General features: G+C 39.5%; 2 protein-coding genes across 4 annotated transcripts; both read right to left on the bottom strand.

Annotated features, from left to right (window-relative positions):
- Window positions 1–1,467: 1,467 nt before the first annotated feature.
- On the bottom strand, window positions 1,468–13,755 carry dnmt1 (DNA (cytosine-5-)-methyltransferase 1). 2 transcript variants are annotated; one of them, XM_056753460.1, is made up of 35 exons: window positions 13,548–13,755; window positions 12,843–12,885; window positions 10,396–10,503; window positions 10,095–10,323; window positions 9,911–9,983; window positions 9,729–9,813; window positions 9,612–9,649; window positions 9,469–9,523; window positions 9,292–9,375; window positions 9,015–9,124; window positions 8,820–8,938; window positions 8,618–8,710; window positions 8,383–8,534; window positions 8,120–8,307; window positions 7,528–7,542; window positions 6,945–7,125; window positions 6,767–6,864; window positions 6,182–6,335; window positions 5,989–6,104; window positions 5,613–5,811; window positions 5,366–5,499; window positions 5,019–5,198; window positions 4,709–4,933; window positions 4,372–4,564; window positions 4,189–4,279; window positions 3,983–4,114; window positions 3,620–3,902; window positions 3,384–3,525; window positions 3,135–3,301; window positions 2,874–3,051; window positions 2,578–2,773; window positions 2,326–2,489; window positions 2,099–2,215; window positions 1,929–2,019; window positions 1,468–1,851 (listed from the first exon to the last, which is right to left on the bottom strand). In XM_056753460.1, exons 1-35 carry the CDS (start codon window positions 13,592–13,594, stop codon window positions 1,814–1,816), a joined length of 4,518 nt encoding a protein of 1,505 aa, XP_056609438.1. In that variant the 5' UTR covers window positions 13,595–13,755; the 3' UTR covers window positions 1,468–1,813. The 2 variants fall into 2 exon arrangements, with proteins under 2 accessions (XP_056609438.1, XP_056609439.1); XM_056753461.1 differs by lacking the exon at window positions 7,528–7,542.
- Window positions 13,756–14,574: 819 nt separating this feature from the next.
- LOC130426086 (NLR family CARD domain-containing protein 3-like) lies at window positions 14,575–23,338 on the bottom strand. Of its 2 annotated transcripts, XR_008907143.1 has the most exons (10): window positions 23,180–23,338; window positions 22,758–22,850; window positions 22,563–22,658; window positions 20,525–20,626; window positions 19,453–19,533; window positions 17,464–19,269; window positions 16,551–16,724; window positions 15,737–15,872; window positions 15,387–15,560; window positions 14,575–15,036 (listed from the first exon to the last, which is right to left on the bottom strand). XR_008907143.1 is itself a non-coding variant. In XM_056752630.1 (8 exons), exons 2-8 carry the CDS (start codon window positions 22,805–22,807, stop codon window positions 15,695–15,697), a joined length of 2,487 nt encoding a protein of 828 aa, XP_056608608.1. In that variant the 5' UTR covers window positions 22,808–22,850; window positions 23,180–23,338; the 3' UTR covers window positions 15,571–15,694. The 2 variants fall into 2 exon arrangements, 1 of the variants encoding a protein (XP_056608608.1); XM_056752630.1 differs by lacking the exons at window positions 14,575–15,036; window positions 15,387–15,560 and having other exon boundaries at window positions 15,571–15,872.
- Between the last annotated feature and the right edge of the window lie 939 nt (window positions 23,339–24,277).

Here is a 24,277-nt window from a genome sequence, read left to right as displayed (position 1 = left end):
GTAGCCGAGTGGGCAGTGCTCCGACATGTGGCGCGGTTGCGCATCGGGCAACCGGAGTTCGATTCCCGTCTTGTGGTCCTTTCCTGAACCCACCCCCTTCTCTCTCCCACTTCGCTTCCTGTCCTCTCTACAAATGTACTTTTCAATTAAAAGGCAAAATGCCCTCCAAAAAAACATTGTGACTACACAACAAAACCATGAGTACATTTTTTGAAATGGAGATTTCTACATCATCTGAAAGCTGAATAAATAAGATTTCAATTGATGAAATCTAGTTAGGATACTGCTTTAATAAAGTTCTGGAAAGTAGATGTACGTGAAAGATATTCTAAGCTTTACACAGATATCAAACATGAGTGGGTAATTCCCAAGGATTTGTTAGCAGCTTTACTGCATCCACTAACAAAAATAAAGTTTTGGTAGATTTACAAAATATCTTGAAGGAACATTTATATCCTAATGATATTTGGCACAAACTAAATATTGATCATTTTGATCCATACAATGTTTTGTTGGCTATTGCCACAAATATTGCAGTGCTGATTTAAACTGGTTTTGTGGTCCAGGGATCACAGATATGTTAATTACAAGAAAATGCTTATTAAGGACATCTACAATCTAAGATGATTGTGGCCTCTATGTACCCTAAATCTTTAAGGATTATCGGTTTTTGGTCATTTTTTTTTTTTAGATGAACATTAGTTCTCCCAAAATAAGTTATAACAAAAAAAATGAAAATTGCAATTACGTTAAATAAACGTCTTAAAAATACACATTTCCTAAGATCATTAATAATCATAAGATCTTGTATCAAGCTATGAATTACAAAATGTGTATAAACATTGTGCCTTGAGCCATTTAATGAAAGTTACGGTCACCTTTTATTTTAAGATCCAATACTTGCTTCAGTAAATTACGAATTTGTTGCTTAGTAAGGTAGTTAGGTATAGGTATTAGGTACGATTAGGGAGGTAGAGTATGGTCACGTTGAACATGTGCTCTTGAAGTACTAAAAAAAAAAAAAAAAAGAGGAGTCAATATGGTATAAATAGGCATCTTATAGGAAACTAGTTAATAAGAATTGGTCCCTATACTAAAGTGTTACCAAAGTTACTATATATTCGAAGTACAGGTCTAGCAAATGGTGTCTTTTGTCATGTAAAGGTCAAAGGATGTTTTAGGTTGTTTTTAATGTAACATTTATGCAGTGTCTTTATGCAGTTATTTTGCACTCTGATCAAACCGCGAAACTTAAAGCTTAAATTTACAATTTGCTAATTTCAACCAAGCCCACTTGCCTCATCCTAAATGTCCTTTTTACTTTTAATCCATAAGCATTCGATTGTAAAAGACCAACAGAGTGGTATGAGATTACAGGTGGAGCACATACAGTCCAACCAGTGAAGTAAGCTTTTAAAATACCAGAAGCCGTGTGTTCAAAAACTACCACACAATAAAAACAAGACATTTCCTTTATAGCTATTTATTAGATCTTAACAGGGGAAAAAAACATTATACAGAACAATATAAGTCAATTACACAGCAGTAAAACCATTTAATAAGAGCTTTATTTGAAATATTAAAACATAAAACTACATAGAATTTACATCTCTTAGTGGATATTGCAAATACATGGTTAAAAATCACATTTAAAAACAGATAAACATCACATAAATGGCACTGCACAGACTGTCCATAAAAATGCCACTGAAGTGGCTAGGCTCCAAAACAGCACATGAATCATGGAATGAATTGAACAAGTCATTGCTCAAGCAGAACGCTAGATTTTGTGGCTTTGTGGAACAAGATGTCTTCAATCACAAACCTCCATCTTCTCCAGCTTCACGGGCTCTGAGACACAAAAACAAGACATTAAGCTTAGTCAAAACACAGCTTGAGTGTGCTGTAAGAATAGTTGAAAAAACTACCTGCAGCATTTTCTCTCATCCTCTCAAGGACACATTTCTTGATTTCCAGTCCAATGGCTTTGGAGAGGGGCGGAGGCACAGCATTCCCCACCTGTATGCAAGAACACAAACTAGTGGCTTACAACCCAAATGCAAGTAAAGAAAGGAAGGCTGAGGCGGAGGCACCATACCTGTCTGTGTTTGTCTAGAACGTTGCCAAAGAATCGATACGTGTCTGGGAAGCCCTGGGAGCGAGCGCATTCCCTAACACTCACCACACGGTGCTGTTCAGGGTGCAACACACGTCCCTGAGAACAAAAAAGGATTCGATTTTAATATATTATAAATTCTCAAATAGAAAAGAACAAATGCTTCCCCCTGGTTAGCGCATAATGTAAATATTCAGGTGTGTGAATACCTGTTTTCCCATAGGCTCGGGATTGGTAACTGTAGTGCTGAAGAAACCATCCCATTCCAGTCGGCCATACAGGCCCGCCCAGTGATTGTGGCGATTACCCGTGTGTGGCAGACACCAGGGAATAAGAGTGTTAAATTGTCTGTCTACAGGGTCACATGGTTTTCCTGTTGTGGAGATGGCACAGTGGTTAGTTTCAAAAACAGAAAGGCTCAAAGTTGATGCAGAATATTTGAATGATTGTTTAAAACATGCCTTCAGCACAGGAACACACTCCTTTCAGAGCACCAGTGCTACTGCGCCCTTGCTTCTTGTCGGAGTGGGAGTAACGAAGCTTTTTAGTGGAAGTGCCATCCCGCAACCGCACCTCAATGTTGGGCAGATCTCTCCAATCAGAACCAGGAGCCAGGGGAATGTGACGCATACGGGCAGCCACTAAGGCACTCATGTCCTACAACATCAAAGACTTTGTGAAAACTACGCATTGGAGGGTTTCTTTTTCTATAGAGATATGCACAAGCGACGACAAGTGAAAGCACTCAAACACTGACCTTACAAATGTGGTCCCTGAGGATGGGCTGGTACTGTGAGCCACGAATGTGTCTCTGGAACCAGGACTGTGGCTCACCGTTATACGAGATCTCAAGAGCAGCGGCTCCATTACGGATTTCTGGAAGGTCAGACATGGTGTCCCGTACAGTGATTGTGCGATAAATTCCACCGTTTCCACTGGGAAAAAGCCAGGTAATCAATTAGACAAGTTCAGACATCAGAGTGAATAAAGATACCCAATCAAATCCACTAAGGCTTACCGGGTGACGTTGCTGAAGTATTTCTTCTCATCGACCACCACACTGAGAGAGCATGCCCGTGGGGCAAAAACATGAAGTGGTTCAGGGTAGCGAGGAAGCTTTTCACCAGGAGCAGCAGCCAGGATGATTGCCCTGCGTCTTGTCTGGGCCACCCCATACTGCCCTGCCTGTAGTAGTAGTACATCGAGAGTTTTTAGAGGTATCTACTACATGTCTCTCTCGTAAAACAAAACATGGAAGTGTTCTTGCCTGAAGCACACCAAATGTGCACTGGTAACCCATGCGCACCAGACAGCGCAACGTGAGCTTCAGGACCATGGAGCGTTTGAACGAGACAAAGTTCCTCACGTTCTCCAGCAGGAAGTACTTGGGTCTGTAGTAGTCACAATAACTACAAAGGCAGCAAAAAAAAAAAATTACCATGACCAAATTACTCATCCACAGCATTAGGAGATACTACATTACAATATTGCCATTCCTCTGACCTCAGATAAGAGACGACCAGAGAGTTCTTGAACTTTGAGTAAGTGCGAGAATTAAAGCGGTTCATTCCACTGAAGCCTTGGCAGGGTGGTCCACCGCAGAGCATCTCTACGTCACCCTTCTGTGGCAGCTTCTGTCCAAGAGAGTTTGTCTTCTCTCCGGACATCACCAACTTCAACAGGACGTTGCAATCCTCTGTGAATACTGTGGTTCCGGGGTTATTCAACCTGAAGGCTTGAGCAGCAGGGTCCCACATCTCAATGGCCCAATGAGACTCAGAGATACCTAGCGATGAAAGAGCAGAAATGACCCGCTTGGCAAAACAGATGACAGCAGAATTACCGTTAACGGGGGTTAATATCTACCTGCTTGATGGAAACCTTCAGACAGACCACCACAACCAGAGAACACATCCAGTGTTCGCAGTTTGGGTACCGTGGGCTCTTGCGGCTCCACATCCTGTGATTCCTGGGAGGCAGCTTTCCCCTTCCCTTTACCTGCAGAGACAGCACTGTAACGTCACAAACATACCTGCACAGAGACTAAGCGACCCTAGAACTTCAACAATTACCTTTTCCTTTCCCTTTCCCTTTGCCTTTATTCACAGCCGATCGGGCATGATTGGGAGGATCCTCAAAGCTCTTTGTCTTCGAATTGTAAGCCTTAGGAAAAAGTACATGAGATTAAATGATCTCCTACTATAACCTGATATTTGCAAGCACCACTGCTCAGTGTAAACTCCACACTTTCTCACCTCCAGGAAATAAAAGCAATCTGGTCCTCTTTTTGAATAGTCCTGCACGCTTTCTACCAGGTCTTCCGCGTACTCCGCAAGACAGCGTCCCAGCACATCAGACATGTTCACAGTCACTTCCTCATCACTCCAGTACAGCTGGTTTATGTCAGAGTGATACGCACCCTTTGGCCCTTTATGAGTGTTCTCTGGTCTGAAAGAGACAATTATTGTGAGAACACAGGTCAGTGCTGGCATAGCCTTCTAGTAGAGCACATAGCACAAATTTCAGCTTCCTGGAGAACAAAAACTGATAAAACACAGATTGATCTTGGGCATCTATAAAGGAAGCAGTCACCTGTAAAATTTATAGAGGCGCAACTTGATCTCAGTCGTGTCTGGCTTTCCATTGCTCCGCTTACTGCAGAAAATTTCTTTAATGCGTCCAATGCGGAAGGGCTCTGGCGCATCCAGGTTGGATCCCTTGATATAGTCGGAGGATTTCCTGTAGTATTCTGGGTAAAGATCTTCATCGACATCTTCCTTCCTGTGAGAACGCTTCACTGGGCTAGCTACCTTAATCCTACAAGTGAGAAAAGTGTAACTTAATAATTCAGTAGTTTGCAAAGCACATCAACTTTTTAACAGGCATACAAAGCAGAAATTACCCAAAATTAAAGGCATCAGGTGGTAGATAGACACTGTCTCCTACTCTGAACTGCTCTCCCTTCAAAGTTGCCAACGCATATAAGACTTTAGTACCTCTCTCCTCATCCTTCAAAAGTTCAAAGACTTGCGGTGTGTTTTGAACATGTTGTTCCTTATGCCGGATGCAGTTGGCACAGTACCTGCCATGACACATTCAATATTAACACACAAATAACATGCATTTTGACATGACAACCCTCAAGACACAATGTGTAATCACTAGACATTTTCATTCCAAATTCTTCAAAAAAAAAAAAGTTAAGATGGTGGTAAAAAATAGGCCAGGGTTTTACAACTCGCAACTTACTTGTACTTGCCGTCCTCAGACAGCATGACCTTGGGAGGCGTTTCAAAGCGAGCACAACCAGGCTCATACCAAAGCTGATAAAAGAAACTTTTGCCATCATCCTCAATCACTTTGATGTCGTCAATCATTCCACCCTGAAAGCATGAAAACACTTCAACATCCAAGCCATTCCAATTCTTTACAGACCTTGCAGATTGTTTCCTACAAAGATGATATGTTAATACAGACTAAATGCAAGCAACTGTACCTCCATGAACCAGTTTTCAGATGGAGTCTTATAAAGGACGTCGACCTTGCCTTGGACAAAACTCAGCTGCATGTCTTCACAATCATCCACAAGGAAGAGCTCAAGAGGATCAGAGGATTCTCCAAGAACTGTATCGGTGCCACGGCAAAACCAGTGAGCATGAAACATTTTCTCGCCATCCTCCCATAGTGCTGTAATCCTACAAATGTGAGAAAATTGTTTAGCAACGAAGGCATTAATAGAAATGTGTTCGGGTGGGCCTTAAAAACAAAGGCTTCAATATAGCCTGGACACAGGAGCGCAAAACAAAAGTGTTTTAACAATAGGTTTGGGCCAAAAGTGCAGTCTATGAAAATAAAAATATTAATGGGATTACCTGGCCAAGTAGAGAGGATGGGATGGGTCAGCAGGGCTAACAGAGACACAGTCTCCCACCTCCACCACCTCATTCTCCACACGCACCTTCATGTAATACTGCTTCCTTCCCTCGGTCTGCAAAAAACAAATCAATAGCATCAATCCTGAACATGGACATGCAGCCTTTCATTGAGAGAGCAAAGTCAACATACCTTGATGGGCTCTCCCACCCAGCTGAGCTTGTTCTTGGTCTGCTTTTTATTCTTGGTCTTAGACGCTTTCTTTGTGTCTTTAAGAAGTGGCAAGACCTCATCCTCATCGATATTCTCATCGTCCTCAGCTTCCTTCACTGCCATGTTGGGACATCTGTGCAAAGGACAAGACAATCATTTAGCTTCAACAAACACGAAAGCACTGGATTAAGATAATGGGAGAAATTAACAGGCATTTTCTCCACTCTCTCAGTAACAGACGGCAGACAAAGAGAATTCCCTAACTTATGAAAAAAAGCAGACTGACAAAGCTAAGTACTTAACAGGAAGAAACAAAATTAAAGCTCTTAACAAAAAAAGATGACAATCATTTGTTGCTTCAGTCACCAGTAGGTTACAGAAAACAAAATGGCTATACTACACATTCTCACATATATGCACATCAATAAGAATCAGAACTAAGGCTGCAACTAATTGATAATAATCAATTATCAAAGGGGTTGTCAATTCATTTAATTATCGATTAGTTGGTTTCAGAAGTGACGTTCAACCGATTAGACCAACGTGGCTTCACTAAAGCATTACCTCCTCTTCTGACAGGCCTGTTTGGTTTTGCCACTGCCTCCAAACTTGATCATGTCTTGACAGGCAGAACATTTGCCACAGTCTGGAGCTTGACAAACCTTCAAAACAAGCACATTTAGTGCATCACCCCAACAATTATGCATTATTGTTTCAACCGAGAGGCCTTTTGGCAGCTTACCTCACAGACGCCACAGCGCTGTCTCTTGATTCCTCCCTCCTTACTGTTCTGGTCAATCTGATCAGAGAAGAACGTGTCAAAGATCTGGTAAACCAGTTTGGTGGTGGTGGCTCTAGTGGGACCCTTGATCTCCTTCTCAATCTTTGTGGGATGACGTATGGACTGCCTCCTGGCAGCTCTCCTGAAGACCAAAACACAAACCGTGATGCATCTCATTCCACACGGACAGAGCTGACTAACAGCCACGCTGAAATGGAGCCATGCATGTATGTATCATGAGCATGGTCACAAAATTATGGATTGACAGTTTGTCAAGGCGGGGTGATGCAGAAATAAAGATTAAGGACATGGAGCTCTTTCAGGTTTCTCCCAATGTGCTGCTTGTAAATTCAAACAATGGAAACCCAAGCGAACATCTGTTATCCAGAGCTACGATTTTCATGGAAAATGTTCTCTCATCACCCACGCCTTTCTGCCAGTTATGTAGTGTGCCACTAACACAAGTTTAAACACCGCTTACTTCAGTCAAGTTAAAAAAATAAGAAAAGCCACAAACTCTGCAGAAATGCCAGGTTTTACATACCAGTACAGCTGCCTGCTGCATTGTGAAAGGTTAAAAGAACATTAGAAACATGAGAACACCAGTGACCATAATAGACGTTTTGTAAGGATATTGAGGTTCACCAAGTTGTCCAGTTTGAATAATCCTGACAGGAGCCAATAAGGGCAAGAATGAAGTGGTCCACTGGATAGATAGTGTGCATTTTGAGATTCAACATTGGCTGATGATAATCCATGTTTGGACACTTGCTATAAAATTGGCATAGGACAATGTCTACATTGAAACGGACGGTGACATCGCCCTGCAGCGTTACAAAGAGAGGCATGCCTATATACAACAGGAGGAAACTATGCATCCTCTTTATACGTGAGCTTAACAGTTTTAAATTCAGGTCAGTCTGTATAGCTTAATCTTATATGCCCCTTAGTCTTGTTCATATTTTGTCTATGAGGTGATTCGCAGCACGGAGTCACGTGACAGAGTGAAACATTTTTGTAATCATGATGGCATCGTCTATCGGCCTAACCCTAGTTAATAGTCTTCACATTTTTGCTAGACTCCAACCACAGAAAATTTAAGAAGGGATCAGTCAAGATACCAACTAGAAACTCACCTCTTGCCCAAAGTAACACCAGCCAGCTTGATCAAGTCTCGCATGCATGGAGTAACAATAATGGGCTGCTCATCAGAGTCCCCGGCCTCATCGTAACTCTCCACCTGTTCCACAACAAACTGGGCGTGACGCAGGAGTGTGTCTTCAGTGAAGCGGTTGAAGTTCAGCCCAGCAGGAGGAACGGTCGTCTAAGACAGAGCAGTAGGTCAGAAGAGCTAACATGAAACTGAGAACAATGAGGTTGTACACTCCTGTCACCTAACCTCAATTTTGTTTAGCAGGTCCTCATATGTGGCATCCTGGTTCTTCTGTAGAAATTCAACCACAATCTTGCTCATATAGATCTTCTCTTGCATCAAGGCGAAAATGGCGGAGTACTCATCACTGGGGTCCATTAGGATGTAGTCGGCAAAGGCTGTGTGAAGCCATAAGACAGCGGTCATATTGTCATTCAGTATAAAAACCAGACTGAAGAATATAAGCTTAGAAAAATGTTACCTGTAGTGAAGCCAATTAAAGCTTTCTCCCCACCATCAAAACCAGTGATCCACCATGCATTAATGGGTCCAAGCTTTTTGGCAGGAACACCACCTGGAGATGTTAAAACAAATATTTATCCAAACAGCTAAAACAAAAGACATCAAGTTGCTTAAAGAACAAAACCGAATCTGACCAAAGTCAGTAACACAACAGAACATACCATCCATGCATGGGTTGTCATCATAGATGGGTTTAACCGCACAACTGAAGTACAGTTCTACATTTTTCTCGATGAGGCCAGAGTCAAACGGACACAGGTGCCCACGTTTGTCATAAACACTGTGAACAAGAATCATCTTTACAGTGGCAGGACAAACAAAACTGACCAGAGTTAAAGACACTTTACCACAAATACCTGAAGTTTGTTATCTTGTGCTGTGGCAGGTCTTCATAACTCTCAAAACCATCTTCATTCGCATCAAAGAGGGAAAGACGCTCATCGGTCAACATCTCTGGTTCGTCCAGCTACAGAAATAAATGACAAATATTAAAGCGGTCAAGCACAATGCTTGACCACAATTAAGAACAAGATGGCTACAGTGTGGGGTAGGTGAAGTCATTTACTACATTTCTTAAATTATATAGTTTTCATAGCAACACTATTAGGTCAAAAATAAAATAAAAAAACTCACTGCATCATCAGGATCTCCTTGGAAGAACTTAAGGTCTGAATCATCCAGATACTGCCGGCAGTCGGGACACTTTGGTGGAGGCGTCTAAAGTGTTTAATTGGCAAAGATTCATTTGAGGCATTACAATTAATGCAGAAGAAGGACAAATGACGAAGAAAATGTTGGGGGTGATGTTACCTTGGCAGTAGACACAGGCTTCATCTTCCCATTAGTAGAGTTCTCCGTGACAGGACTGTAAGAGAGAACAGACAACAGGAATTACCAACCCAATTTACCAAGAGAAAAGCTGGATTTTAATCATTCTACAACATGCGACTTACTCTTCAGTCTCCGTTTTCAAGCGCTTCTCCTCGTGGACCTTAACAAAAACATTCAAGTGTTACTTCCATATACTTTTTGCCATATAAAGATCATTGAACATCTGAGAAATGCCTAACGTTTTCTGTAACATCTTCCTCAGTTTTCTCTTCTTTATTCTCATGTGTGGTTTCGACAATAAGATCATCAGACTTGCGTTTTGGGCTATTGGATCGAAGAAAAGAAAATGAAGTGATGGCACCTTAAAAAAAAAAAGCACGATTACTCACGAAGATAATCTAATATTTAAATGTTTACTTACACTCTAGAGAACATGGACAGGATAGTCGGCTGTTTCCCAGAGTTACGTGTAACCCTAGTACTGGCTGGAGATTCTGCAGGCAGAAATGTGCCATTAATAGAAAGCCATTACACAGTCTATAGTCCGGTACAATGTAAAGACACAATGGAGTATAAATAAAACACAATAAATCCATGTGACATACTCTTGGCCTCAGCATCTGCTTTACTGCGACGGGCCTTTCCCCTAGGACCGCTGGGAGACTTTACAGCATCTTCCTCCTGAGTTTCCATGGCACCCTCCTGCTCGCCATCGTCTTTATGAGAACCATTTTCAGACAAGCCATTGGAGTGTCCATTCTGTTCGGCTCCATCCTCCTTGCCAACTCCCAGAGCTTTCTTCAGCACTGCCTTCACCTCTGATGTGTAAACCTCCTAAACATAAGCAGACTACTGTTGGAGCAAGTCACATCTAGAGGTGAATGCACATGGGTATATGTAACTCACTGTGGTCAGCTCAGAGCTCTTTAATTTGTCCTCAAGGATTTTGAGCTGGTCCTGAGTATCAGCGAGTAGGAACTCCTGCAGTAACCTGAGCTTTTCCTTTACACACTCCTGGGTAATGTCATTAATAGAAATTAATACACAAGACAAAAATATTCAAGTATAAATTGTAAAACTAAACACTATGCTAATACACATTCTTCTTTTTTTTAAGGGATAGTTCACCCAAAAGTGAAAATTCTGTCATCAATTACTCACCCTCAGATTGTTTCAAACATGTATAAATTTCTTTGTTCTGCTGAACAAAGATAGATATTTGGAATGGTGTTCATTTCATTAACAAAAATATTTGTCAACAACTATTTTCCCAGGACATAGACGAGACAAATGTAAGACCATGAAACAGACAATATCAGCACACAATATATCGTTGACGAAAAATGAGGAGACTAAAACGTAGTTAAAAAATATAAAGTTCTTGGTCTAAAAAAAATGTAAGTTAATATTTAAAGATTTTTCTGCCAGCTTCTGCTGTACGAGCGTTCATGTTTGCAGTCACCAGATGACAGGAATTCAGATCCCCAAACAGGGATGACAGGCTAGGGTATGGGTCAGTGGGTGACTTCATTTCTGCAATCTGGCAACCATATGCAAATACTCTCACTGTGGAAGCTCCGTTGAAGATCTCAAGTAAATAAACAAAAAAAGAGTCTCCAGCAGTTCGGTGTTCTCCAATGAGTTGCATTGATCTCCACTACATAGTTAGTAATTGCGGTTGCTGAATAAATACATCCCACCTAGCGAAAAACCACAAGTATGTTCGAGACTACGTTCCAAGGGTTATCCTTCACGGTCAGTCGCGCTGTTTACAGGGAATTGTGAATATTTTGCAGGCATCAGGAAGACGCTGGCAATTTGCGGGAGAGGTTGGATGTCTACGAATAGGCCTATGCAGGGGTTAAAATTGGCTTTGTTATGTGCTGGGGCCCTGTGGGGATTATTAGGGGTGCGTATACGAGGCTTATAATCATATCACTTGACAAACTAAAATAGAAGTTGAGACCTTGGCTTTGAACAATAAAATGCAGAACAAATTCTAGATGCCAGCAGTTTACAAAACTACACGTGATAAAACCTTTCAGTAGACCTGTGCCATTTCCTTGCATAAATATTAAATTTCTCAATATATTATTGTCCCCAGAATTGTATGAATGACCTGTGTATTTCCAGTACTTCTCTGTCAAAACTTCATACAACGTTCACAATGATTGAGATGACCCATTAACTTGTGCATCGCTTCTGCCACACACACCATGAAACACTTTAAATGCTTGAATTTGATTAAAATTACAATTCGGAAGTCAAGCATCTTCACAAACAGTTCATTATGAATCGAAATGTTAACACAACAGTGCGCAACAGACAAGTGGCCACGTGCAAGTCTACAACTCGCAAATAGGCAGGGAGCTAGGCGCTGAAAAATTACGTTGTTTTTATTGCTCCTTTTGCCAAGTGTATTTTAGGGCGAGTTCATATATGCTTTCCTGTTGCTCAGTGGTTAGAGCATGGCGCTAGCAACACCAAGGTTGTGTCTTCGATCACAGGGGATTGCACATACTTAAAAGTGTATAGTATAATGCAATGCAAGTCACTTTGGATAAAAGCTTCTGCCAAATGCATAAATGTGAATATGGCATGTATGGTTCGATTAGAACGATTGAGATTGCTCCTTTTGTGCGGTCGGTCAGCCTATGGAAGCTAGATGAAGATGAATTAACTATGCACATGATTTGACATTTAATTGATTTGTGCTTATTGGTTAAAGAGATATATATATATATATATATATATATACACACACACACATACATTTCTCAAATGTCAACAATCACCACGATTTAATTTTTGGCAAGATAATAATTATTTTATCCATTATACAGCATGACAAAAATGTGGCTACGTTTGTATTGACTAAAACAAGATGAAAATGCAGTCATTTAGTAAACTAAAAAAAAACAGGCCATGGATGACTAAATAAGATAAATGCGGAAGTAACTTTGTTGTGGGATGAAAACCAAGACTAAAATAAAAGATTGCGGAGAAAATTAACACGAACTTGGCAGAATGTCAGTCTCCAAACAGATCTCATTCCCCATTTACTGCAATAGTAGGGAAAAGAAGTACTACGGGAGTCAATGGGGGGGCAGAGATCTGCTTGGTTTCTGACATTATTCAAAATAGCTTCCCTTGTGTTAGCAAAACAACTATATTACTACAAGTTTAAGAACAACGTGAGGATGAGTAAATGACAGAATTTTCATTTTAGTGTGAACCATCCCTTTAATATGCAGTTGTGAATGTTTAAGCATAAATCAGGACAATTTAATGTGTACATTTATTTACAATGTTTATTAAGATTCTGAAAGGCTGCAAGAAAGACAAAGATTCACCTCATCTGACAAGCTGTCTCCCCCTTCATCCAGTACCTGAAGCCTAAAAAACAAACAAAATGCACATCTTAAGACAAAACGACTCAAAATCAGATAATTTTTAGCCTTGTAGTACGTTCAACTGAATTTATAAGGCAATATCTGGTGCTGGAAAGCGCCTGAACCATCACTGATACAAGCGTGCACGCTCGGGCTTTATTATCAAGCATTGTGAAATCACATTACTGCTTGTGTTTGTTGCTAACGATGACAATAAATACAAATGAAATGGTGTTGATACAAAATTAATAGTGTTTGATGACTGACGAGAGTGGATCAGTCAGTCATCAAGACTGATGATAGTGAATGCAGTGATGAGCAGGAGGCGTGCACGGACACATGAATAATTGGCGCCAAATGTAGCAAGACTGACACATGGGAGTCTCTTCACATTTCCCGCTAAAAAACAACAACAAACAGCCACCGTCTTATTTTACACACCGCCCGCGAGGTGATGGCGGACAGGGCATTTGAAGCACGGCTAAATGCTAACGAGACTATCCGAGATGTTTTGAAACGAGTCGACTCTTGTAAACAACACTCAATTCAGTAGAGATTACGTGACGTACAAACAAAGTATAGCTATTCGCGCGCACGACACGTGAACAAACAATAACGTTACATCACGTTCTGCTATAGTTGCAGGGGGTAAATACAACACCCTACCGTTCCTTGACATCCTCTGGTAGAGACAAAGAGGTCCTGGTAGGCATTTCAAGTTAGAGCAAATAAAATGACTATTTAAAAACACGTTTTAAAACGACAATTGATAAAAGATCTGACAGTGCTAACAGCAGCGCGCACTGATGCTTCTCAACGGGATTTATGGGTTCAGGTTGTCGCTAGAAGATGGAAATACGCGCGGGCCGCTTTTTCGCGCGGAAACGCGAGTAAACTAGACGCTACCATTAGTTTAAAGGTGGGGGTGGAAAGTAGTAGGGAAGTTTTTTGCTTTGGTTTTGGCTACAAGTCACTCAAAGATTATGTTCTAAGCACATGCAAATGTTTCTGTAAAGTAACATATTTAACAGAAATCGGGGAAGATTTTAATCCTAGGCTGTTTTGAAAGATTATTGGTATGTTTCCAACCCGTCGGACGCACAGATACGACCAGTGTGGATTGTACCACATTTCTATTTGACTCAGGGGAGCAAAATGAGCTCTTCCTTTAAAATGAACTATCCCGTTGTAAACATTTGATGGTTTAATGACCATAAACTATAATTAACAAGGGAATAATAATGGTGACAAGAACACGTCTAACAATTTATAGATTAGTATTGCATTCATATGTTTGCAATGATTCAATTCTTTTAAATCCAGTATTTAGATTAAAGAAAATATATCAACCAAATTATTCCAATTGTATTATTTAATACAGATATTTTAAATGAAAATAAAAACAACATGGTTTCACTTCATGGCAAAGTCCCATCAGTCAGAAGCAGCAGACTCAAAAGTCAGGGTCACGTTTCAGATATGAGTGATCAAATAAAATCACAATCTTTGAAAAACGGCAATCTGATCTGTATAGAACCTGCCCAGGTTTATGAAATAAAGAAATAGCATTCATGTATTTCTTATTATATAAAAAATATATGTATTATATAATAATATTATAAGCATTGACTTGATATAGGCAAATATGATTTTGTATTTCTTAGTGATCAAGGACTTTAGTGTTTAAATCATAAAGAATTATTCACAATATTATAAACAATTTATTTAAAAAAAGTTGACAAATCGGAGGAAATAAGATAAAAAATAGTGAAAACAACAACTTTTTAACTGTCAAAAATGAAGAACTAGGATATAAAAACCAGAACTCATTATTAAATACATAACATGACAGTGTATAATACATGCATTCCATATCCCATACATACATAATATATACAATCAATAAAATCATTCAGCTGTAACCTTAGCAAAAATAGATCAAATTAATTGTGAAAACGTGAATGAACCTCATATTTTTTTATGTTTTGGATTATTGTAATGTCTTCCTTTTGTTTTTAATAAGGATCAGTTTTTCACTTTCTAGTGTTTCAGATTATTCCCTGAGAGGGACAGATCTTTCAGGTGTGTGGGGTTTGATCTCAGTGCTGATTTGAGAGCAGCATGACCCTCCTCCGTGACATTACAGAAGCTCAAGCTGTGGAGAATAACAAAAACACCCTTCAATTGATGCAGATTCTCTGAAAAAAAATGTTTCATATATTTGGTAAGCACTTGTGTAAACAGGTTAATGTGCAAATATTGTCCAATCAGCATATGGTGCTGGAACTGTATTTTTTATAATTCATGATAATTCATGATTGTTATGACTGTCTGTCTGACTGGCGGTATGGTGTGTTATAAGCAAAAATAAATAAATGGTAATGTAATTGATTATATTAAAAGTCAATGTGGAGTGATAGACGAAACTATTACAACTAAAATATTCCTCGCAGGCCTTTGTACAAACGCTCATATACCGAATCATTTACACTGAGACAATCTTACTCGAGTTTCTTCAGTTTACAGTGAGGATTCTCCAGTACAGCAGAGAGCAGCTTCACTCCTGAATCTCCTAAATTATTCACAGATAGATCCAGATCGGTCAGGTGTGAGGGGTTTGATCTCAGAGCTGAAGTCAGAGGAGCACAGCCTTTAACTGTGATATCACAACGCTTCAATCTGTCGAGAACAGAGACACAGAGTCTATACACACGGATTTAATCCACAGTGAGGTGAATATGACAAATATGTGTGAAAAAATCATAAATTAGCTTTCTCTTATCAGGCATCACAAATTTTCTTGTTGATGTATTTTACTTGAGTATCTTCAATGTACAGTTAGGATTCTCCAGTACATCAGAGAGCAGCTTCACTCCTGAATCCCCGAGACTATTATGAGACAGATCCAGATCACTCAGGTGTGAGGGGTTTGATCTCAGAGCGGACCACAGAGGAGCACAACCCTTATCCGTTATATCACACCAGCTCAACCTGTAAGGAACAGAGAAACTTTCATCACTCTCTTAGTTTAGGACAAATATCGTAATACTGTTGTGTTATTCTTTTCTGCTATTTTTAACACGCCCACCTGGATCGAACTCATTCTAAAGACCACTATGTAAGATGTAAGCACTGGTCCAGAAGCACTTCCCTTTTATTATGTGTATTTATATAACATATTGGAAGTTCTTCTGGACCAATGTTGAACAAGCGTTGTTTGCTTCATCTAAAGAGGTCTATAGTTTCTTGTAAACACAAAAGCATACACATACATATATTTTAGAAAATATTTAGATGTATTTATTTATTTTTACCAATAATATAAATTATATATTACATTTTATTTACGTAATTATTTTAAATTTTTCTTAAATATATTGATGTATGTACGTGTTAACAAATAAAAAAATAATATGCACAGTACAAAGACATATTATTATGTAAATGCAAACTTTTATTATAGATGCGATTAATCCCGTTAATTCGTTTGGCAGTCCTAATTTTTTATAATATTGGTCCATTTTATGTTTTTCTAAGGCCAGACATCACACCAACATTATCCTTTTCTAAATTAATATTGTATTTATTTAGACATTATGTTACATTTTCAGTTGTTTTATGGTTTACATATTGGGAGTACGATTAAAGAGGCTGTTAATACAATCTGACCTGAGTGACGTCAGTTTACAGTGAGGATTCTCCAGTCCAGCAGAGAGCAGCTTCACTCCTGAATCTCCTACATTAATCTTAAACAGATTCAGATCTCTCAGATGTGAGGGGTTTGATCTCAAAGCGGTGGACAGAGCAGCACAACCTTCATCTGTGATATCACAACCACTCATCCTGTAGAGAGATAAATAAAAAAAACGTTTGTTACCACGTTTGTTACCATCATGTCAGTAGACAAATTGCACATTTAGTCTGAAATTTGCGTACGAAATTTCCACACGTTAGAAAATAAATACGACATAACGTTGTGTCAATCACATTTACACACTGCCAGAAAATTTGACTTGGCTTGATTTTTAGGGGTTTTTCGCATCCATAGCAAGCTTTTTGAAAGGCGTTTTGACAAAATGAGACACAGTACAAACGAGAGCTAAATTTCAGACTGTATGTGCAAAGACCTTAACTATAAGGTTGTCATAGTCTCAGATCTTTGGTAAAGTCTTCTTGAACTAAAAATGGCAAATATTTGTATTTATCTACATTGTAAAAATATTTTTTATTTTATTTTTCACAAATTTTCCATTTATAATGTATAAATTGTAATTTTACGGAATTTTACTTTTTCTTTTTACAGATGTTTGTGTGTTTTTGAAATACATTCAAAACGTCAAATTACAGAAACAGAAAACTGGGAAAACCTGTAATTTTTCAGGAAAACTGTTAGTACACGGTTTGTACACCCCAGGTGTTTTTTTTTACAAGTGCAAGTTTATAATTCACAAATCAGATACTGTTCTGCTTTTGAGGACAAGTGCTGTTTGCAATCTACATCAGTAAATTGAGACTTAGATTATTATTATTATTAAGTTATTAATATGTTTAGAGTCAACGGATTGGTGTTAGTTTTACTTACTGAACTTTTTTGTATTCTTTAATCACAGGGAGTAGTTTGACAAGAACTTCATCTGCTCTGTTTTGAGAACCAATAAATGTGTTCAGATCAAGTTCATCCAAATTCTGCTCGGACGTCAGCAACACAAAATCTAAAGCTGTCCACTGTGAAGAGGAGAATCTGCGGCGTCCCACTGTTCCAAATTGCACACAATGTTGGATCTCCGGCAGCAGCGAGTCATCACCCAGTTCATTCAGACAGTGAATCAGATTGATGGATTTCTCTGTGGACGGCTTCTCACTGATCTTCTGTTTAATGTACTCAACAGTTTTCTGTTTCTCGTACGAGCATCTTCTCATCTGTGTCAGCAGGTCCTGTAAGAGAGTCTGATTGGACTCCAGCGAGAGACCCAGAAGAAAACGCAGGAACAGATCTAGATGTCCGTTCTTGCTATGTAAAGCTTCATCTACAGCTCTATGATGCAGCTCAGATAAAACAACCTGTTTTGTTGATTTATGTTTCATTCGGATCAAAAGCTTAGACAACCAGGTCGGCTCAAGATCCAACACATTTCTGTTGTCGTTTGTGAAGGAGACGTGAGCATACAGAGCTGCTAGATGCTCCTGGATGCTTAGATGAACAAAGCAGTAAACCTTCAGGTGACGCAAGCAGACCTCCTCTCTGAAGATCTGAGTGCACAATCCTGAGTACACCGAGGCTTCGGCTACATCAATGCCACACCCTTTCAGGTCTTCTTCATAGAAGATCAGATTGCCTTTCACAAGCTGCTCAAAAGCCAGTTTGCCCAGTTTGAAGATCATGTCTTCATCCCTCTTCTCATATTCCTTCTGGTGTTTAATGTTTGTCTGAAGGATCAAGAAGTGCGTGTACATTTGAGTGAGGGTCTTGGGGATCTCTCCGCTCTCTGCTTCACTCAGCATCCTCTCGAGAACGGTGGCTGAAATCCAGCAGAACACTGGGATGTGACACATGACATAGAGGCTCCTGGATGACTTCAGGTGTGAGATGATTCTGTCGTCCCGACTCCCATCACTGATTCTCTTTCTGAAATATTCCTCCTTCTGTTTGTCAGTGAAGCCTTGTACCTCAGTGACTCGATCGACACATGCACAGGGGATGAGATCAGCTGCTGCCGGTCTGGAGGTGATCCAGATGAGAGCAGAGGGAAGCAGATTCCCCGCAATGAGGTTTGTCAGTATGACGTCCACGGAGGTTGATTCGTTTACATCACACAACATCACGCCTCTGTGAAAATCTAGAGAGAGATGACACTCATCCAAACCATCAAAGATGAACAATAGTTTATATGAAGGACTGAATATTTCCGTTTCTATTGTCTCCGGGAAGAAAAGATGAAGAAGATCTAAAAGACTAAGCGTTTTGCTCTTCATCAGATTCATCTCTCTGAAGGGAAGTGGAAAAACGAGGTGGACATCCTGATTGGCGTTTCCATCTGCCCAGTCCAGAATGAACTTCTGCACAGAGACGGTTTTTCCAATGCCAGCGACTCCTTTTGTCAGCACGGTTCTGATGGGTTTATCTTGTGCAAGTAAAGGTTTAAAGATGTCATTGCATTTGATGGGTGTGTCCTCAGCCGCTGTTCTCCTGGAGTGTGTCTCAATCTGTCTCACCTCATGTTCATTACAGATCTGTCCACTTTCACTCTCTGTGATGTAGAGCTCTGTGTAGATCTCATTTAGGAGCGTTGGGCTTCCTTGGTTTGATGTTCCCTCACGCAAACACTGACACGTTGTCTTCAGGGATGATCTAAATTTGTTGAGGACTTCAGGAAGTGTAGACTCATGGCTGTCAAATGAAAATAAGAGATTATAAAATGATGACAAATGTATGGATCAAAATGGCTTTTGTTTATTTATTTGTAGCACACCACTCTGGACATATTAATCGGGCTTATGAAAAGTTGTATTTATAATGTGTTTGTGTGTAAAAGGTTCCTAGCATCTGATAGAAGCAAACCACATGATTTACCTGAAAGCAGAGCAAGTGTTTTCATTAAGGTCTTGTGGTTGATCCAGCTCCATCTTACAGACGGGTTCTGTTATGATTTGTCTGGGCAGGAGAATTATAGAATCAGACACATTAATATCAGTGTTTTTCATTTCTCATAGTGAATTTTAATCTGTTGTGAACTTTACTTACTAGTAAAGCTTAAGTGTGATCTTGTTGACACTATATTAATATATTGCACAGATGTGTCTTTGTGTGAACAGTTTAAATTTCACTGGTGTAAATCAATAATTCTACAATCATATGAATTTTTCATCATCTCTTTCATTAACTAAAATTTCCAACTAAAGTTGAAACGTTATTGGGTACCTGTGACCTTCACTCTTTAGGTTCAATGGCTGTTTCATAGACAGATCACAATTCATAGACACATAGCTGGGCCCTGGATCTGATCTCTTCTGCTGAACTAAACTATAAAACAACGCTTATAATCTTTTCATACTGTTCGTAAAAAAACTGTTTGCTGAACTATTAAAGGGATAATTCACCCAAAAATGAAAATTCTGTCATCATTTACTCACCCTCAAGTTGTTCCAAATCTGTATAAATGTCTTTGTTCTGATGATCAGAGAGAAAGATATTTGGAAGAATGCTTGTAACCAAACAAATTGACTCCCATAGTAGGAAAAATAACTTAATTTTTTGCTCTGTTGAACACAGAAGAAGACATCTTGAAGAATGTATGACAGCAAACAGTTCTGGGGCACTTTTGATTACCATTGTATTTTTTCCTACTATGGTAGTCGCTGGGGGACAAAATCTGGGCATTCTTCCAAATATCTTTCTTGTTTTTCATCAGAACAAAGACATGTATACTGATTTGGAGTAAATGATGACAGAATTCTAATTTTTTGGTGAAGTATCCATTTAATGCGTCTGTTTGTGAACAGTTTAAATTTCACAGAAGTGGTTGTAAGTTAATAGATAATATTTGCGTAGATGTGCCTTTTAAAAGATTTCCTCTACAATCATAAAACAAATGTATCATGTCTTTTACAAATCATTGTATAAAATGTTTTTTTAAATGTTGTACCTATGATCTTCACTCTTTAGGTTCAATGGCTGTTTCATAGACAGATCACTCTTCATAGACACATAGCTGGTCCCTGGATCTGATCTCTTCTGCCGAACTAAACTATAAAACAAATAGATAAATTACTGCTTTTATCAATAAACATCCAGTTGGAACATACTACTACTTGTGAGTTGTAAGAAGAGCTTGACACAGGGGAGATACACATGGCGCCACAATCAAGTACTAAAGTGCTTAGCTGCAGCTGTAGAGACCAAGAGAGTGGCAAAAAATGCAATCTCCCAAAACGCCAAGATTAATTCGCTAAAAAGGCAACCCTTTATTTGGGAGGGGCAGAAACCGCCAGCCAAGGCTCTTAATCCCAGATTCAGGTCTTCTGAGTACCTCTTCTTGTCATGATTTTCGAGCCTTGTGGCAGGACCATGACATACCACGCGTCTTTTAGCCCAGCCCACTTGTATCTCCGTCAGCTCCCATTAGTGTTCATCCGTCTCACCTGTCCAACCTGTGCCCATTAGTGTTTAAATCCTGTCACCTGACCGTCCTTAGGTGGGTGTAATTATCCCTTGTAAGTGTTCCTCTATATCTAGTCCCAGTTCCCTGTGTCCCGTGTCGATTCATTGTGTTTGGTTTCCATGATTTTATTCTTGTTCGTGTCGCCTGTGAAAGACTTTGTTCCTGTTTGGACTTTCCCTATTCGTGTTTTGGTATATTATTTGGATTCACATAGTTTGTTTTGTCCCCCTTGTGGAAAGTTTTTTTTTTTATTATTAAGAGTCCCTGTTTTTCCCCATTGTGGGATTTTGTTTTATAAATAAAAGTATTTTTTGTTACCCAGTTTCTGCCTGCGCTTGGGTTCTGTCCGCTTACCATGACAGACAGGGATTGGGAAATGCGAGTTGATTTAAACCACAGGCTAACTTTCCCGTTGGTAATCGCAGCGACCATCATGCGGCCGGGCATGGTTCTGTGGTCCAGCTACAGTAGGAGAGTCCTCATAGTTGAGTTGACTGTACCTTGGGAAGAGGCCATTAATGAAGCATTCGGAAGAAAGAATCTCAGGTATTCCAACTCGGCAGCGGAGGCTGAAGATCGGGGCTGGACAGCGAAAGTATTTCCAGTGGAAGTGGCCAGCAGGGGCTTTTTTTCCAATTCCACTACAAGGCTGCTTAAGGAAGTGGGGACCAGAGGACAGGCCCAACCGATGGTAGTCAAAGATCTTGCCACTGTCGCTTAGAGAAGCAGCCACTTGCTATGGTTGAAACAGAAGGACCCAATATGGGCTGCCAAGTGAACACGTCATAAAATGGTGTTGTGTATTGCATTGTTATGGCATGGGACAGGGGGCACTGAGCTTGCAATGACAGAGCCAGTGGGGCTATAATAGCCTTAGCCAACTGGTTGGCGCGTGTAGTTGCGTTGATTTTGTTAACGTGTTGTAATGGTATGCCATACGGGACCGGGGTCTCTGAGCATGCAACCTGCGGTGGGCCTCCCTTGGGTGAGGGTGACTTGTAATTAAGGGGCAAAACACCCAACGAGGCCGATGTGCACAGCTGACAATGTGTCGTATTGATGGGAACAATACAAAGGGCATTATCAGCAGCTATGCACCAAAAGGCATTTTTCACTCAGGACAATGTGATGAAATTGGGACACACAACTCATGAGATGTCTCTCTGATATAGGCAAGGAAAGGAAAGTATGCCACTATATATATTTCTAAAATAATTTATCCCCTGCATAAGGCGTGGGGAATGTCCTAGGGTAATACAACTGTGCTGAAATAGTGGGATTATAACAATTAGACCTATTAAGCAAATCTACAAAGTAAAAAAGATGTAATTTTACGTGGTTTACAGAGTTTTAGTGTATTTCTTTAAATATGTGCAACAAAAAGGACTATACAATTCTGTCATCATTATCATGTGTTATTTTTTGAACATATTAAATTCCACAGATATGTCTCTCTGTGATCAATGCTATGCTTAAGATATCAATAAAACCATTTTTTTTTTTACAAAATACAAGTATATACCTAAGAGCAGGCCTTTCTTCACTCTTGAGGTTCGATGGCTGTTTTATAGAGCTGTCACAACTGGGCTCTGCATCTGATCTCTTCTGCTGCACTGAACTAGAACACAGAACAGACACATCGTTTGATTTAATTGAATTCAACACACGATGAAGGTTTCTGGAAAAGTGTAAAGTAAAGGATAATTACAGATAGTACCTGCATATCTGAGATAAATCTGTGAACGTTTGTGTTTGTGTTTCATCCATGATGGATCTCAATCTGACCTGGATCTGATCTCCACGACTGATACTGAATGTAAATGTCAGTCAGACACAAACTCAAAATCAACGTGAATAAGCGATGATTCCTGAGTGTCAACTTAACCACACAATATTAACACCATTTGAACACAAACTTTGGTATTTTTATGCAGAAGGACAACAACCTAAACAACCACATTTCAATTCTTATAAATGAATCATTATCAAACAAATATGAAATATGAGTCTCGCGACACTCGAACACAATCTGACTGGATTAATCTAACAATAATCCTCCATCTGTAACGTCAGGTAAATACACGAAAATACCTCTTTATGATTTTATAAACGCTTCTATTATTTTTTTACAGTCTTTACCTGTTAAAGGTGGTGGTCGATGAACACTAAACATTTGCTTTTCTTTAAATTCCGTCGCAGTCGGGTGTCTGTGTACACATCAAGAGTAAACAACGAGCAAAAAATAGTTTTTCAGCATTTATGGAATGTGGAAATACTTGATTCTCACAGGCATTTAAAGGGGCGAACAACCGGCTGGCTGTCCAAAGTACAATTTAACAAATGCAGCTTTTTTACTTGAGTTGTCAAAAACGTAATACAAACTTCCTTAAATAATAAAAATGCTGAAATACTCATGAAAAAATTTGCACACGGACACTTACTCATCCTCACAATTAACACCACCTATGTTGTTATCTACAATTATAATAGTTATCAATTGTTATCTACATTATCTTTGTTAAACAAAAAGTATTCTAAATATTGAAATGTATATAGAATAATGTAAATTATTAGATGTTGTATTTTAGAGTCAGGGTCTCTCGAAAGTCTGACCACCAGGTGGCACTAATGTATAGCAATAGTATTTCTAGTTTTGGGTGTGGGATTTGATTGTATTCTTTCCTGTGTGAATTCTATATGTTTATAAAGAATATATATGCAGAGTACATTCATATTCTATATGTCCATTCTATATATACACACACATATTTCATGTGTATTGTATTCTTTATATATATATTTTTTTAGATTTCTGTGTTTTCCTTTTATTACACATAAAGCTGCTCTGAAACAATGGACAATTGTAAAAAGCGCTATATAAATACATCTGGATTGAACATTGCTGGAGGAGTGGGAGCAAGAATCACACATATTGTAAAACTGGATGTTTGTAGCTGTTTCAGCATAAATTATGTCACTTCCTGCTAACTTTTGGCCATATTCCCAGCTGTTTCATCCCAGTGCGGGTTGCAATTCCCACCCTGGAATCGCAGATGTTTGACAACAACCAGTCCAGACCATCTTTAATCGAGGTTCTCATAGTTACCCCATCACCTTTCCCACAACGCCTTTCCTACAGATCTCTTGTCATACTCCTCCTTTCAGCAAAACATCTGCGCTCTCTCAAAAACGTGGAACTGGCAGTCGTTGGCCTGTCAGAAATCAAGCCCAGTAGTT

Source organism: Triplophysa dalaica, chromosome 7, assembly GCF_015846415.1.
Source record: "Triplophysa dalaica isolate WHDGS20190420 chromosome 7, ASM1584641v1, whole genome shotgun sequence".
Taxonomy (NCBI): domain Eukaryota; kingdom Metazoa; phylum Chordata; class Actinopteri; order Cypriniformes; family Nemacheilidae; genus Triplophysa; species Triplophysa dalaica.
Note: the sequence above shows the minus strand (reverse complement) of the source record. Positions and strands in the feature narration are given on the sequence as shown.

Coding starts and splice junctions, on each gene's coding strand:
- dnmt1 (XM_056753460.1), bottom strand. CDS start 13,594: ATGCCTACCAGGACCTCTTTGTCTCTACCAGAGGATGTCAAGGAACG. Junction 5,199..5,365: donor TCTGAGGACGGCAAGTACAA/GTAAGTTGCGAG, acceptor GTGTCATGGCAG/GTACTGTGCCAACTGCATCC. Junction 4,280..4,371: donor ATTGCTTTTATTTCCTGGAG/GTGAGAAAGTGT, acceptor CTTTTTCCTAAG/GCTTACAATTCGAAGACAAA.
- LOC130426086 (XM_056752630.1), bottom strand. CDS start 22,807: ATGGATGAAACACAAACACAAACGTTCACAGATTTATCTCAGATATGC. Junction 20,627..22,562: donor GAAGAAAGGCCTGCTCTTAG/GTATATACTTGT, acceptor TTTGTTTTATAG/TTTAGTTCGGCAGAAGAGAT. Junction 19,270..19,452: donor AACACTTGCTCTGCTTTCAG/GTAAATCATGTG, acceptor TTCATTTGACAG/CCATGAGTCTACACTTCCTG.